This window comes from Cydia amplana, chromosome 12, assembly GCF_948474715.1.
Source record: "Cydia amplana chromosome 12, ilCydAmpl1.1, whole genome shotgun sequence".
NCBI classification, from domain to species: Eukaryota; Metazoa; Arthropoda; class Insecta; order Lepidoptera; family Tortricidae; genus Cydia; species Cydia amplana.
In genome coordinates this window covers 13,087,164-13,102,787 of record NC_086080.1, presented here as the reverse complement: position 1 = coordinate 13,102,787, position 15,624 = coordinate 13,087,164, and the positions used below count along the sequence as shown (strand labels likewise).

The window sequence follows — 15,624 nt, the reverse complement described above, 5'->3', positions numbered from 1 at the left end:
GCCGGCCGCGGAACCGCCGAAACTTGACACCCTTCGGCCAAAACTCGTCCTTGGTGAAGGTCGCTAGATGTTCAGTCGGAACGGTCACCACAAACGAATTAAAATTCGCATCGTGTCGAGATTCCAACTTCGCGACCCTCAGGATGAATCCGGTTTTTGCTTTCACATACTTTACGATATCATCGACCTTCGTAAGGTAGTGTAGACGGGACACATACAGCAGCGTCGACGGTGTTGCAGGACGCAGCAAATGACCCTATGGCCCTAATGGTCGTGCAGCAGGTCCCAGAGCGGCAGCTCGGTGAGCGCGGTGTGCAGCTCGCGCTGGAGCCGGTCCCGCGCCGCGGGCGCCGCGTGCGCCGCCGCCGCGCCGCGCGCCCACGCGCCCAGTGGCGCCGTGCCTGACAGCGGGCCCAGCCCGGTCGCGTGCAGGTCCATGCCGCTGCAGATAACACAGACGTTGTTTACTAAGTTTCTGATTGAATAAGTCTGTATGAACCTGTAATGCTTACTTTACCTATAATGCTATAAAGTGCAACATAGGTACCTGATACTAGCTCCTAATGGTAAAATTTCTTTAGAATAAACATATTATTATATAATATAGCATAGTACTAGAAATAAGATTGTATTTAAGTATGTTACCTGTTAACAAACATTCCATCGGCGTCACAGTTCTCTGACCGGTTTTGAACCTTATTGCACTGAGATAAAGCCTAACTACTGGTCAGGTAAGTGTATTGCCGATAGTACCTACTTAATACCTTACACAGTAGATTAAGGAAGATTGTTGAGTGCTACCGTTCGCCAACAAACTGTCATGCAGTTTGGCGAAAGAAGATGTGTAATGTATTGCTGTGTATTTTTTTATTGAGTAAATAAATTAAAAAAAAAAATGCCGCAACTTCCAGGGGTCTACGTTTTGCCAGTAAAGAGACCTTGAAGTTTGAAACTTGAATTTTGATTTTCGTCGACGCTTCGATCGGAAGCGAGGGGTATATAATGAGAAAGAATAAATACGACTTAAACGTGATGTACTTAACATAATGTCACTTGATAATTTTGCATTACGAACTAGAAGCTAGGTGGCGCCCTTCCGTATACAGGGTGGATTTTCTTTTTGGGTCAGTGAGGGCAGCTACCAGATCCCGTGCTGCTACGAGAAAACGGTCTAAGAAGACCTTCCCTCGATTTCAAATTAATGAAGATTGGCTTTTACAGATTTTGGAAAAAATATAGAGGGTTCGGGAAAAAGGTCATTTTTGTCAAAACATTTTTTGATGCCAATCGATCCCATTCCTATTAAGGATCAAAAGCTTGTATGAAACAAAAAAAAAATTCCGGCTAGAAAAGCCACAAATCGAGGAAAACTTTCCCCATACAATTTGTATGAAAATGAAAACTTTTATTTTTCACATGCTATTTTTATATGACAATCAATTCCATTCCTATCCACTATCAATAGTTTCTTTGGGGTCAACTTACGGTAATGTATTAAATAGCCACAAATTAAAGAAAACTTTTTCCATACATTTACTATGGAGAAAACATGAAATTTAATTCACATCTTTCTATCTGGCCAATCAGTCCTGTTACATTTAAGGACCATAATACTATATGAAGACATTGCTGTAGGACTGATAGGCGAAATAGAAAATTGAGAATAACATTTCACATTTTCCCCATAGTAAATGTATGGAAAAAGTTTTTATTAATTAATGGCTTTTTAGTACATTACCGTAAGTTGACCCCTAGGAAACTATTGATACTGGATAGGAATGGAATCGATTGGCATACAAAAAACAGCATGTGAAAAATAAAAGTTCTCATTTTCATACAAATTGTATGGGAAAAGTTTTCCTCGATTTGTGGCTTTTCTAGCCGGAAATTTGTTTTTGTTTCATACAAGCTTTTGATCCTTAATAGGAATGGGATCGATTGGCATCAAATCTTTTTTGTCAATAATGACCTTTTTCCCGCATCCTGTATATTTTTTCCAAAATCCGTAAAAGCCAATCTTCATTAATTTTAAATCGAGGGAAGGTCTTCTTAGACCGTTTTCTCGTAGCAGCACGGGATCTGGTAGCTGCCCTCACTGACCCAAAAAGAAAATCCACCCTGTATAAACATTTTGAATAGCGCTGTTACGATGTTTCCTAGAAGAATGATCCAAACTAATCGTTTTCCTGACGTTCCGACATTACACGCAAGCTTAGTCTGTTCCGTAAAATTAAAATCCTGAATCCTACCACCAAGGCTTTGTATTCGAATAATGCTCATACTATGTTAACAGAAATCGCGAAGCGTCTGGTTGACGTAACTGGTGACCGAAGAGCTGGCGGCTACCTCGCACAACGTATCAGCATTGCGATACAGCGAGGAAATGTCGCCAGCATCCTTGGTACAATGCCTCAAGGGCCTATTTTAGATTTAAGCTAGTTTTTAATTTCTTTTAGTAATACACTGTATATATCTTGTTTGTAAATAAATGATTATTCCAGTAAGTAAAATATAATATAACTATGTTAACTAGTGTTGTAATGTGACTCACTCCATGTGCAGCACGCGCAGGTCGTGCAGCTGCGCGTAGGGCTCCCAGCGCGCGAGCCCCACGCTCAGCTCTAGCCGTAGCGTGTTGTCGGCGAACGCCGCCGCCATTCGGCCTGAACAAGACGCGCCTAGTGCCTTTATCCGGTATTCGTCGTAGCCGATCTGAAAACAATATATTTAAAGAAATTTGGGAAAGAAAAAATGGTAGTTCATGTCCTTTAAGCCTTTAGGTTTAAGGCACTGACAATCCAACCTCTAGACTGAGCTTAGGCCAATTCTTTCATGAAACCGATGCTGCCAAAAATACGGGGGTGCGGGGGGACGAGGTGAGCGAATCCCGTGCCGTGATTGACTCGAAGATGGAGTAACGCTACCGTATGTGTGGCAGAGGGGGTAGCGCGACTATGCTATGTCTAGAGGTTGGATTGTCTGTGGTTTAAGGCAATGGTAGGTAGGTATGTCAGTCAATCAGGTAGTATTATTATCTATTCTGTGGTCACACAAGTTAAAATTAGCCTACTAATATATTCAGTTGTCAAGGCTTTCGACTAAAGATAACAGTTAAGAATTCGGAATCGAGTTAACTCGGAATAACCTGCAAGTCCTTGATCCGCAACGTGACGCTGAAGCAGGTCTTCATGGGGTCGGGCCGCGACACGCTGACGTCGTTCACGCGGTTCACCGTGGCCAGGTCCTTCACCCAGCCCGCGTCCGTCTCGAACTGGCCGATGAGCGATATTGTTCCGATCTGACTTTATCTTACCTGCAAGTCCTTGATCCGCAACGTGACGCTGAAGCATGTCTTCATGGGGTCGGGCCGCGACACGCTGACGTCGTTCACGCGGTTCACTGTGGCCAGGTTCTTCACCCAGCCCGCGTCCGTCTCGAACTGGCCGATGAGCGATATTGTTCCGATCTGACTTTATCTTACCTGCAAGTCCTTGATCCGCAACGTGACGCTGAAGCAGGTCTTCATGGGGTCGGGCCGCGACACGCTGACGTCGTTCACGCGGTTCACCGTGGCCAGGTTCTTCACCCAGCCCGCGTCCGTCTCGAACTTGCCGATGAACGATATTGACCCGATCTGATAAAGAATATTGAGAAATAAGCATGATGTACAAATTCGGAAAGTCCTATTGATTTTTTTGATATAACTTTCTTGGAGTATGAATTTTCATTTAATTTTGTAACAGCGAGCAATGCGACTAGCAATCGACTAATTTACTGCACAAGAAACGTACCTACGTAATATACATAGACGCAGAACAAGTGATGCAGGTAATACCTATTACCCGTTCATTGCTGACTATTTACACGCCGAAGAAAACTTTTACTGAGGAAATACATTCGTTGTCGACGAAATTACTCGTTTGTCGCTACTTGTTGCTGGCTGGTCGCCGTTGTGACTTAGGACAGTATTTTTCTCAAACATGCAATGAAATGTCGTCGCTCCGGGCGTTATATCAGGCTTCGAAGTATCACGTTTAGGGCGGAGCAACTCCAGAGAACTGTAAAGAAATTTCATACGAAATTGAAGGCCTAGGCCGGGAAGTAATTTTTTTTTAAATTCTAATGTAAACATGGGGTCTGTGTCCATGAACAGGCTAAACAGCCGAATTATATATTTTTTTTTTAGTGAATGAATGGTTATCGGACCAAAATATCCGTGTTAACGCCTGTTATACACGAACGTACTGATATTAAGAATACGAATCTGTATGATTCAATGTGTTGATGAATAAATTTAAAATTTTGTCTTTATGTAAGTCACCAGAGACCATAGACAATATTTAAAATCCTCTGCATTTATTTTATTTATAGAAATTGAGATTCTTATTATCAGATTGTGTATAATGGCTCTAATAAGGTCTATTCGAACACTACACACGCGAAATACGGACGACTTCCGTAAAAAAAAACAATTATAGCGGGATTGGAAGGAAAATTAAAAAACTTTTGTTGTGAAGTTGGATTTTTGTTATAAAGATTATAAATTTGTTTTTTTTAGTGGTCTATTTTTTTATTTCATTGCATGTTTGAGAAAAGCACTATACATGCCTAGCCGTGAAAAGGTCTTGCCGGCTTCGTATCACTATCCGGCCTCCCTACGGTCGGCCGGCTATACCTACTCACCCGGCAAGCCCTTCTTTCCCGGCGTCTGCAGTAATGTACTATTAGACTGCCCATTCACGTCCGGACTAAACCGACAACTCCCGCTGATGGTGGAAAGAGACACATTTCTGTACAACGGGATGCAGTATGCAACGTACGAAATTACATAAAGTGGTAGTTTTAAGCGCGCTCCGTGGAAGCCCACCGATGTGAAACTGGTCAAAATAACAGATTATTAAGTACCTAATAATTGGAATAACAGCCGGCCTAGCCAAGGTTACAATCGCTATCGCTTCGACAACGAAACGCTTTGTGTCTCTCTATCACTCTTTCGTATTAGTGCGACAGTGACAGTTGCGTTTCGATCGCTACGGAGCGTTAGTGATTGGCGTGTTGGCTACGGGGCCAGATTGGTAAGTGGCTTCGATCAACACGGGCTTCCGACACGGAAGGGATAGGCCCAAGCGATATCTTGACATTCAAATCATTCTGCCATTTTTCGCGGGGGGGAACGTGCACACAGTCGCACTTCTCACACACTTACATACAAAATCTAATCTGTAATGACGACACGAATACATAGAAAATGACACCCTACACAGAAAAATCTTGCACACCTCGATCTGTTTTTGTGTACGGACGGAGTCACAAGTGTCACAACACGCACACTAACACATTTTCGTCAAAGAATTTTTCGTTTTCTGAGAGATGAGAAGTCGGATTTGTCGCTCGACCGATCCGCAATTTGTACTGGGCGAGGAAAATCGATAAATCCAGCAATTACATGAGACTAAAATATAATAATTGTGTTGAAATGTAATTAAACGTATGACATGTAAAAAAAATATTAGATGTGAAATGTAACACCTTCTTTTTGTAAATTTGGTGTCCCCGACCTCTTTTTACAACAAAAAACCGAGCAATTAGGCATTTTTTCTGCTGCTGTGTTCACTCGCGCGTCTGGACTCGGTCTAGTTTAAAATCCGAGCGCAACTAGTTTTATTACCCGCGCTAGATCAGTTGATCTTGTACCTAGGCAGAGGGGAAATCGTGCGATCGAAGGTAAGTGGTCAAGAAACTATGAATACCTTGTGCATAAAGGTGGCGTGTAAGGGCGGTAGTTCCAGCACCTCCGTCCGCGTCTGCAGTAAAGTGCGCCGCATGTTGATCAGCACCATGTCTATGACCTTGTTGCCTTTCGCAGCGAGGTTGCTCACCATCTCGCTGCGAACATAAAACGTTTCCTATAGATAGACCGTGCGCGTTGGAAATTAGAACGACTGCCACCTTGTGGCTTAAATCAAAACTTAAACTGAACATTTCACACCAATTATCAGGCAGCTTCGCGCTACCGCCTACTTAAAAAATATATGCCAACTTATAATATTCAACCTCTGTTAGGCAGGTGTCCGATTGAGCTAAAATGTAGATCACATGTGATAATATACATTAATCGTTGATATATGTATACTACTTATATTTAAGTTTCTGAACAAATCACGTTTAAACGGGGTATTAAACCTTTGATCGTCAAAGACGGTAACTGACGCGCGCGGATTCAGCCCAATATCAACCTTCGTGCATTCCGATAAGGTTCACGATCACACGCCGCGCACTATTGGCGATAAAACGAGTGGCAGGGAATTGTAAAATAGCGTATTAACGGGAAATCGTATTAAACGTGATTGTATTAAGCTGGCTCTACTATAGTTCTACTTCAATTCCCGATACGTAGTTACGTAACTATTTGTTAATTAGTTTGAAACATACTAAATACTAATGGCACAAATTTGTGAATTAATTATATCATCCTTGTACATATATTAGCAATTATATAAAATATCTGGGAGACCGAGCTTTGCTCGGAAAACATATAAAATATCAAAAATTAGCGTTTTCTCAGAGATAAGACCTAGCTAGATCGATTTTTCGCCCCCGAAAACCCCCATATACCAAATTTCATCGAAATCGTTAGAGCCGTTTCCGAGATCCCGGAAATATATATATATATAAATAAATAAATATGCAAGAATTGCTCATTTAAAGGTATTACATTAAACTTAGCCTGAAATAGATTAACGAACATTAATAATAAAGCTCGCAAATTAGGTACGTAATCAGTGTTCAAAATATTAAAAGTTATAAGTTAGGGGTAACTTCGTAATTATAGGCACGAGTAATTTTCACAATGTCGCCCACCTCATTTCTTCTCGCAGAAATTGAGATTTGTTAGACAATTTTCACAAAAGCTGAATGGACGCGTCGTCTCAATTAGAATTTGTGGTTAACTTTGGCACTTGTTACATAGATTAATTGCAGTTTATTTTAGATTTATTCAGTTCATTGACTATTTAACGCTGAACTGTATACTTTCTTGTAAGATGTGAGGGTAACGGTACGTTATTTAGCACTAATATTATTAGTAAAGTATTCTTATAGTTTTTTCAGCAGTATGTAAAAAGCGGAGGTATCTAAATACCTCCGCTTTTTGGAGCTAAACTGCTTCCGTTAAGTGTAACCATACGAGACTAGTATATGGCGAGCAGATGAGTTAAGGTGTCGCTGGTCTGGTGAAGTGACTTCAAAAACGCTGGTGCTCTGCCGCAGCACCCGCTAGATGTCGCAATCTCTGCCACAACTGCGACAGGTCTGTAACCGTCGGGTACACACACCTGTAGGCCTCATGCAGGCTGGGGTCGCAGGCTCGCAGCACATGACCTCGGAGACGCTGGTGCTCTGCCGCAGCACTCGCTAGATGTCGCTATCTCTGCCACAACAGCGACAGGTCTGTAACCGTCGGGTACACACCTGTAGGCCTCATGGAGGCTGGGGTCGCAGCACATGACCTCGGAGACGCTGGTGCTCTGCCGCAGCACTCGCGCTAGATGTCGCTGCAGTTTTTGTCGCAACAGCGCGAACAGCGGCAGCGACACCGCCGCCGAGAGCGGCAGGTCATCTGCAACAGAAGTTTATCTTAAGAGAGAGATTTAAGTCGCGATTTTTTATAGTTTTTTACTAACGTGACATCAGTATTTTATAGGGATTAAATTATCATTATTATCAAGGATACACTGACTTTTTTAATATTACATGGCCGGACTTTTGACAAACATCCAAATAACAGATCATGATTTCTAAATAGGTATGTCCGTTTGTCTGTATGTACCCAACAAATAAACTTATAACACGAGTATAACAGTCGCTTGACGGTTCAGAAGGGTAAGTATTGTATTATAGAACACCGGATTTGGTGTCGGGTTTTCGCTAAACAACCATTTAGTTACGGTAACGGTAACTGACTTAGTTTCTATATAATTATTTAAAATAAATTTAAAATAACTATAGCAATCGCTGTAAAAGTCTAGAGGCATCATGGTTCGTTGCTTGGTTAAGTCAACTGTGAAAACTAGGTATTCTTTATCGGCTAAGTGAAAAAATAAAAAGTTCGGGCTCTGTGCCTCGTAGGTAGGCATTGCACTCGGCGTAAAAAACGCACCGTTACATACCTAAGTAAATCGGGTGCAAGCGATTCTAGATAGGTTTAGTACCTACATATAATATTACTACTCAACTATAGTTTGTCAAGCGACTGTCTCATTTCAAACATAGACAGAGATAATCATACTATAATTGCCTTACACTAGTACTAGCACCCAAAAGAAAAGGATGAGTATAGTTTTTTTGGTTCTTATTTACTGACAAACTAGTTTGACCAACTATATAAGTAATTGGACAATATTTAAAAGTTTAATTAGCTTCAGTTCTCGAAGACAAACCTTGAGAAAAACAAAGTAGTACATGATTGTAATTACCAACATGAACATCGTTATCGCTGGAAAGGAAGGAACACCGGTACACCTGTTATCTGCTCTACTTATTTAAATACATCGTCACTATCGCCAGTTGCTACATCGCCTTACTTAATAACAGATATATCTACTATACCTATATTTATACAATGATATTATAACTATTTATTGACCCTAATACACAGACAAGACATCCTCTAGATTGAGCATAGTAACGCTACCCCCTCTGCCACTTATACGGTAGTTTTACTCCATCTTCGAGGCAATTGAACGGACCAATCACGGCACGGGATTCGCTCACCTCGTCCCCCCGCACCCCCGCATTTTTGGCAGCATCGGTTTCATGAAATATACTTGGTCAACCAGATCTTGACAGTAGAAAAAGGCGGCAAATTTGAAAAAACTAGGCGCGAAGGGATATCGTCCCATAGAAAATTTGAATTTCGCGCCTTTTTTTACTGACAAGATTTGGTTGACCAGCTTTAATTGCTCTAAACTCCGTCTAGATGATTCCTAGTCTGTGCCCTAATATAATAAGCGAAAAAATGCTTCCAACGTCACGGCAGCACTCTCTCACAATTTATGTTTATTGTTTACATACGCAAAAGGCGTAAAAGAGACGACTAGTGTTTGTCGACATGCGCGTCATAGTTAAAGTCGAGCGACAGAGCAAACTGTACAATCGTCACAAGATTCAATTTTGGACTGCGTATACTTAACCTATAGTTATAATATCACTGTATTTATATAGGTTATTTTATATCTGTTTCCTTCTTTACAGCAAATGTGTGTACCAATATAGGTATTTGGCAACTTTCACCGTTACTATCTATTTGATGCCGACTGCAGCGATCTTAATGTACAAATAACAACACGCTTCACTGACCACCAGTATACCTTATCTCCTTATATTAAGGTTCACGATAGGTCAGTGAACTTTTCAACGACACTCACCGATATGTTTGGCCAGTTGCTCGGTGGTGACAAACTCGTAGCCGCCATTCCGCTGCGGCGAAGGCCACGACAGCTGCAAAAAACGACACTTTCTCTCATTTACTTCTTTAGTTAAATAGGGCGTTTTCCACGCCGTGTCAAACACAAAAGCTGTCACTCAGACGCCACATCATTGAACGTCAAAACTGAAGTTGAACTTTATGTATATGCACGTAGGTCGATGTTACTCTGTGGTCTGTGATCGATTAATCGGTCTTTGGCGTTGAACCTACGGTGCGGATATATCGGTCATTGGCGTCCAAAAGGTTAATGGCGTTTTACTTAATCGAATGATTTGTGTATTGGAGGCATTGATGTTGTCTTTATGTTATTTACATATTTAGGTATCGTAATTCTCAAGAACTCTTTTTGTTAAGAAAGCAAATATCTACCCTGGGTTTTTTTTTGCAAATTTTTGTAAAATGGTCTGAATTAAAGCGTGCGACGAATCATTTTGAAGAACTCTTATTACAAGAAATCATACCAATGCCATTTGTTCGCAGACGGGATAATTGCAAAAAGGTTCTGTAAAAGCGACTTTTAAACTCTCATATCCCAGTGGCTCAAATATGAGTCGTAATTATAAGGATTTGAGAGGTCCTGGGAAACGAGGGGTTAAAGGGCTCTTCACGAAAAGGGGGACTTTGCGCACTGGCCGTTTTGCGATTGATTATTGTATGTCCTAAAGGGGCCCACTGATTATCAGTCCGCCGGACGATAACGGCCTGTCAGTTGTTCGGAACTGTCAACTTTTTGTTCTAACTGACAGGCCGATATCGTCCGGCGGACTGTTAATCAGTGGGCCCCTTAACGCCTAACATTACCTTGACAAGGACTTCATCGTGCGAGAACTCGATGCCGGGGTTGATGAAGGAGAAAGCGTCGTCGTCCACGATCAGCCCTACGTTCACGTCCGCTGTCACGTTCGATAGCGATATGCTGGAAATATGTCGCTGTTACGGTATGCTTTAAGGCGAGGTTCCACTGAAAACACATTCGAGTCCAAAACCGGCGAATGAACCGCTCGCTAGCCTATGAAACAACGCAACAAAAGTATCTGCCACCCTCGAATAATTTACATAATATAAATATATGGATCGCGAAAAATGGAAATCCCTTCTGAGAGCCCTAAGTCCCTGATGAGGGATAACAGGATACCATCATCATTATCATCAAATATATGTGGACAGTTAGCGTTGAAACGTATCTGCAATAGTTTGAGTTCTATAATTCTATATATATAGAGAAATAAAACATTTCTTTTTAATGGTACATAGTTAGTATAGTTACTTTTGCCGCATAGTCTGATATACTACTAATTATTGATGATGACTGTACTAAATGTGTAACGCTAACGAATCTGCGTAGTCTTTCAGATACAAATACAAGAACATTCGTAGAGCGTTTGCCAGATCTAGACGCATTGCAAACGAGGTCTATTCTGTAACAGATTATTGTTTATCTGCTGCTGTTAATCTTTGTTGCATAACATTACCTTAATCCATTAGGAATTAGGAAGGTACAGACCTGAAGTATAAAAATATTGGTTTATTGGCAGTTGAAAACCTGACAATATATTTTCGCTGCATGCATGAATCCTTATAGCATATTCATTCAAGATCGTCTGATGATAGTGATGATTTATTGTAATATTAATATTGTTTTTAGTTATTAAAATCAGACAATATTGTTAAATCAAGTGAAATTAAAAAACATTTATAGTTTGTCAAAGGACTGTCTCATTTCAAACATAAACAGAGAGAACCATACTATCTTTGTCTTACACTAGTACTAGAGTCTGCTAGCACCCAAAAGAAAAGGATGAGCATAGATTTTTCTGTTCTTATTTATTGACAAATTGGTTTGACCAACTATACCTATACATTACTGTTAACACATTCAAGTCTTATGACAACTCAAGATATCAAGGTTATGTATGGTACTTATGTATATTTTCTAAATCAAATTTCTATTACACCTTATGTGTATAATTGCATGAATTCTATAGTAATTTAAATTGTATTTTTTTTTCCTTATTTTCTCGTAATGCATGTTAATTATAAGATGTAATTATTTTTGAAAAGATGTGTCCCGCCGAGTTTGTTGCCGGTCCCATATTGGGATACCCTCCTCCAATTGAGGGGGGATTTAAATCTTCTCGGGGCAGAGGTGTAGGGTTGGAGCCGGTCTACCTAGCTTTATTTGATGTTCATAAGTGCATTGTAATTATGCCTACTTGAATAAACTATCTTTTATCTTATCTTATCTATGGTGTGTTAATAAATAGATACACTCACACTAGGGTTGCCAGTTCAAAAGGCGCTATTACCGGGAAAAATATCAATTTTTCGGGATTTTTGGGACTTCGGACTTTTTTTGGGAGTCGGGAAAAAAAAAACCATCGCTCCCTCACCGCACAATCTCTCGCCACGCATGCCCCGCGCGCTCGCTCAACGACAGTTCGGAACTTGAAATCATTGTTTTATAACGTGAACCTGTTTTTCGGAACAATTTGCACTTGGTCGGGAATCGGGAACACATGCTAAAAATCGGGAGAATCCCGCCAAATCCCGACCATCTGGCAACCCTAACTCACACACATACATTAAGAATATAGCTGTTCACTTCTTCAGCAGTGAAATAAAATAACAATATAAAATAGAAACAAAGAAAAACTCACACAACATGTCCCTCAGACAACACAGGAATGAGGTTATAAAGGTTCTCGTTGAAGGCACTGTACTGGCCCTTAACGTTGACCTCGCCGAGGGAGCAGCGCAGACTTAGCAGCATAGACTTGAGGTCCAAGGACACACCTTGCATGTGGAACGTTGGAGATTTTACCAGCTCTAGAGCTGTCAAATTGCTGAAAAAGATTTATTACCATAAAATGTTTTAATACAGTTTCCCTTAATACAATAATTTTAAGCCCCGTCTCCATATCGCGTGGCAAACCATCGAACATTGGCTCGCGCGGCAGCCGCGCGCAATGGATACTGGGCGCATCGAGTTGGCTCGCGTGGCAGCCCGGTATCCATTGCGCGCGGCTGCCGCGCGAGCCAATGTTCGATGGTTTGCCACGCGATATGGAGACGGGGCTTAAAATTATTGTATTAAGGGAAACTGTATTAAAACATTTTATGGTAATAAATCTTTTTCAGCAATTTGACAGCTCTAGAGCTGGTAAAATCTCCAACGTTCCACATGCAAGGTGTGTCCTTGGACCTCAAGTCTATGCTGCTAAGTCTGCGCTGCTCCCTCGGCGAGGTCAACGTTAAGGGCCAGTACAGTGCCTTCAACGAGAACCTTTATAACCTCATTCCTGTGTTGTCTGAGGGACATGTTGTGTGAGTTTTTCTTTGTTTCTATTTTATATTGTTATTTTATTTCACTGCTGAAGAAGTGAACAGCTATATTCTTAATGTATGTGTGTGAGTTAGGGTTGCCAGATGGTCGGGATTTGGCGGGATTCTCCCGATTTTTAGCATGTGTTCCCGATTCCCGACCAAGTGCAAATTGTTCCGAAAAACAGGTTCACGTTATAAAACAATGATTTCAAGTTCCGAACTGTCGTTGAGCGAGCGCGCGGGGCATGCGTGGCGAGAGATTGTGCGGTGAGGGAGCGATGGTTTTTTTTTTCCCGACTTAAGTCCCAAAAATCCCGAAAAATTGATATTTTTCCCGGTAATAGCGCCTTTTGAACTGGCAACCCTAGTGTGAGTGTATCTATTTATTAACACACCATAGATAAGATAAGATAAAAGATAGTTTATTCAAGTAGGCATAATTACAATGCACTTATGAACATCAAATAAAGCTAGGTAGACCGGCTCCAACCCTACACCTCTGCCCCGAGAAGATTTAAATCCCCCCTCAATTGGAGGAGGGTATCCCAATATGGGACCGGCAACAAACTCGGCGGGACACATCTTTTCAAAAATAATTACATCTTATAATTAACATGCATTACGAGAAAATAAGGAAAAAAAAATACAATTTAAATTACTATAGAATTCATGCAATTATACACATAAGGTGTAATAGAAATTTGATTTAGAAAATATACATAAGTACCATACATAACCTTGATATCTTGAGTTGTCATAAGACTTGAATGTGTTAACAGTAATGTATAGGTATAGTTGGTCAAACCAATTTGTCAATAAATAAGAACAGAAAAATCTATGCTCATCCTTTTCTTTTGGGTGCTAGCAGACTCTAGTACTAGTGTAAGACAAAGATAGTATGGTTCTCTCTGTTTATGTTTGAAATGAGACAGTCCTTTGACAAACTATAAATGTTTTTTAATTTCACTTGATTTAACAATATTGTCTGATTTTAATAACTAAAAACAATATTAATATTACAATAAATCATCACTATCATCAGACGATCTTGAATGAATATGCTATAAGGATTCATGCATGCAGCGAAAATATATTGTCAGGTTTTCAACTGCCAATAAACCAATATTTTTATACTTCAGGTCTGTACCTTCCTAATTCCTAATGGATTAAGGTAATGTTATGCAACAAAGATTAACAGCAGCAGATAAACAATAATCTGTTACAGAATAGACCTCGTTTGCAATGCGTCTAGATCTGGCAAACGCTCTACGAATGTTCTTGTATTTGTATCTGAAAGACTACGCAGATTCGTTAGCGTTACACATTTAGTACAGTCATCATCAATAATTAGTAGTATATCAGACTATGCGGCAAAAGTAACTATACTAACTATGTACCATTAAAAAGAAATGTTTTATTTCTCTATATATATAGAATTATAGAACTCAAACTATTGCAGATACGTTTCAACGCTAACTGTCCACATATATTTGATGATAATGATGAATATTATTTAGATTTTATATTATCATTAAGAATATAGCTGTTCACTTCTTCAGCAGTGAAATAAAATAACAATATAAAATAGAAACAAAGAAAAACTCACACAACATGTCCCTCAGACAACACAGGAATGAGGTTATAAAGGTTCTCGTTGAAGGCACTGTACTGGCCCTTAACGTTGACCTCGCCGAGGGAGCAGCGCAGACTTAGCAGCATAGACTTGAGGTCCAAGGACACACCTTGCATGTGGAACGTTGGAGATTTTACCAGCTCTAGAGCTGTCAAATTGCTGAAAAAGATTTATTACCATAAAATGTTTTAATACAGTTTCCCTTAATACAATAATTTTAAGCCCCGTCTCCATATCGCGTGGCAAACCATCGAACATTGGCTCGCGCGGCAGCCGCGCGCAATGGATACTGGGCGCATCGAGTTGGCTCGCGTGGCAGCCCGGTATCCATTGCGCGCGGCTGCCGCTCGAGCCAATGTTCGATGGTTTGCCGCGCGATATGGAGACGGGGCTTTAGTCTATAAACTGAAATAGATGTCATGTATGAAAGAAAAAAGTGAAGAAGCCCCCCAGTGGTGAGGGGCAATAAAATAATTTGATTTTTTTCCCATAATTGGGCATAATTTTAGGCTGTTAATAGTAGGCTAGTTTCAGAATGAAACATACTTTTAATGAAACACCAAAATACTCCCGTACATTTTTAATTACAATTGCAGAAAGAATCTATTAAAACGGGCCTTCTGACAATCCCAAAAACTAGATTATTTCTATTTGCCATAAGTATATACTTACACTTGGGTATTCTTTGCAAAGTAAGAAGTGTCTGCCAGTGTGTCCCGAATAAGTTGTTCTCCATTTTTTGCCAGTTGAAGCGCTACGTTAGTAAAACTCTGCAAATACATATTTACTTTATGACCATTTTCTAAGTACAATAAAACAATGGTTAAGAACGATGCAGCGAGAGAAAGGAATATCATTTAATACATAACACTTAAAAAACCTAGAGTAGTTTCAGATTATTAGAAAATAGGCATTAAAAACAATATTTACTCTTTTGATAACATCTTGCAAGTCTGGTTGTACTTTCGTCAGTAAATCGTCAAGTTCTTTTGCAATATCCACTGTTTCTTCTTCTGACATTTTGAGTTTAACATACCCAAATATACTATTATCTTACAAGAATTTATAAAATAAATAAATAATATCGTCACCGCGAGTTTGGAAACATATTGCACTGCTACTATACAATACACTACACGATTGTTTGACATAAACTGTTGTGTTGTCAGTGTCACTGTCA

At 40.2% G+C, this 15,624-nt stretch overlaps 1 protein-coding gene across 2 annotated transcripts; it reads right to left on the bottom strand.

Moving 5' to 3' along the window:
- Positions 1-263: 263 nt before the first annotated feature.
- Positions 264-15,594, bottom strand: LOC134653072 (uncharacterized). 2 transcript variants are annotated; one of them, XM_063508365.1, is made up of 10 exons: positions 15,375-15,594; positions 15,117-15,214; positions 14,418-14,603; positions 10,289-10,403; positions 9,426-9,498; positions 7,471-7,618; positions 5,751-5,886; positions 3,482-3,634; positions 2,552-2,712; positions 264-442 (listed from the first exon to the last, which is right to left on the bottom strand). In XM_063508365.1, exons 1-10 carry the CDS (start codon positions 15,462-15,464, stop codon positions 265-267), a joined length of 1,338 nt encoding a protein of 445 aa, XP_063364435.1. In that variant the 5' UTR covers positions 15,465-15,594; the 3' UTR covers position 264. The 2 variants fall into 2 exon arrangements, with proteins under 2 accessions (XP_063364435.1, XP_063364434.1); XM_063508364.1 differs by lacking the exons at positions 14,418-14,603; positions 15,117-15,214; positions 15,375-15,594 and adding an exon at positions 12,145-12,324.
- Positions 15,595-15,624: the final 30 nt, after the last annotated feature.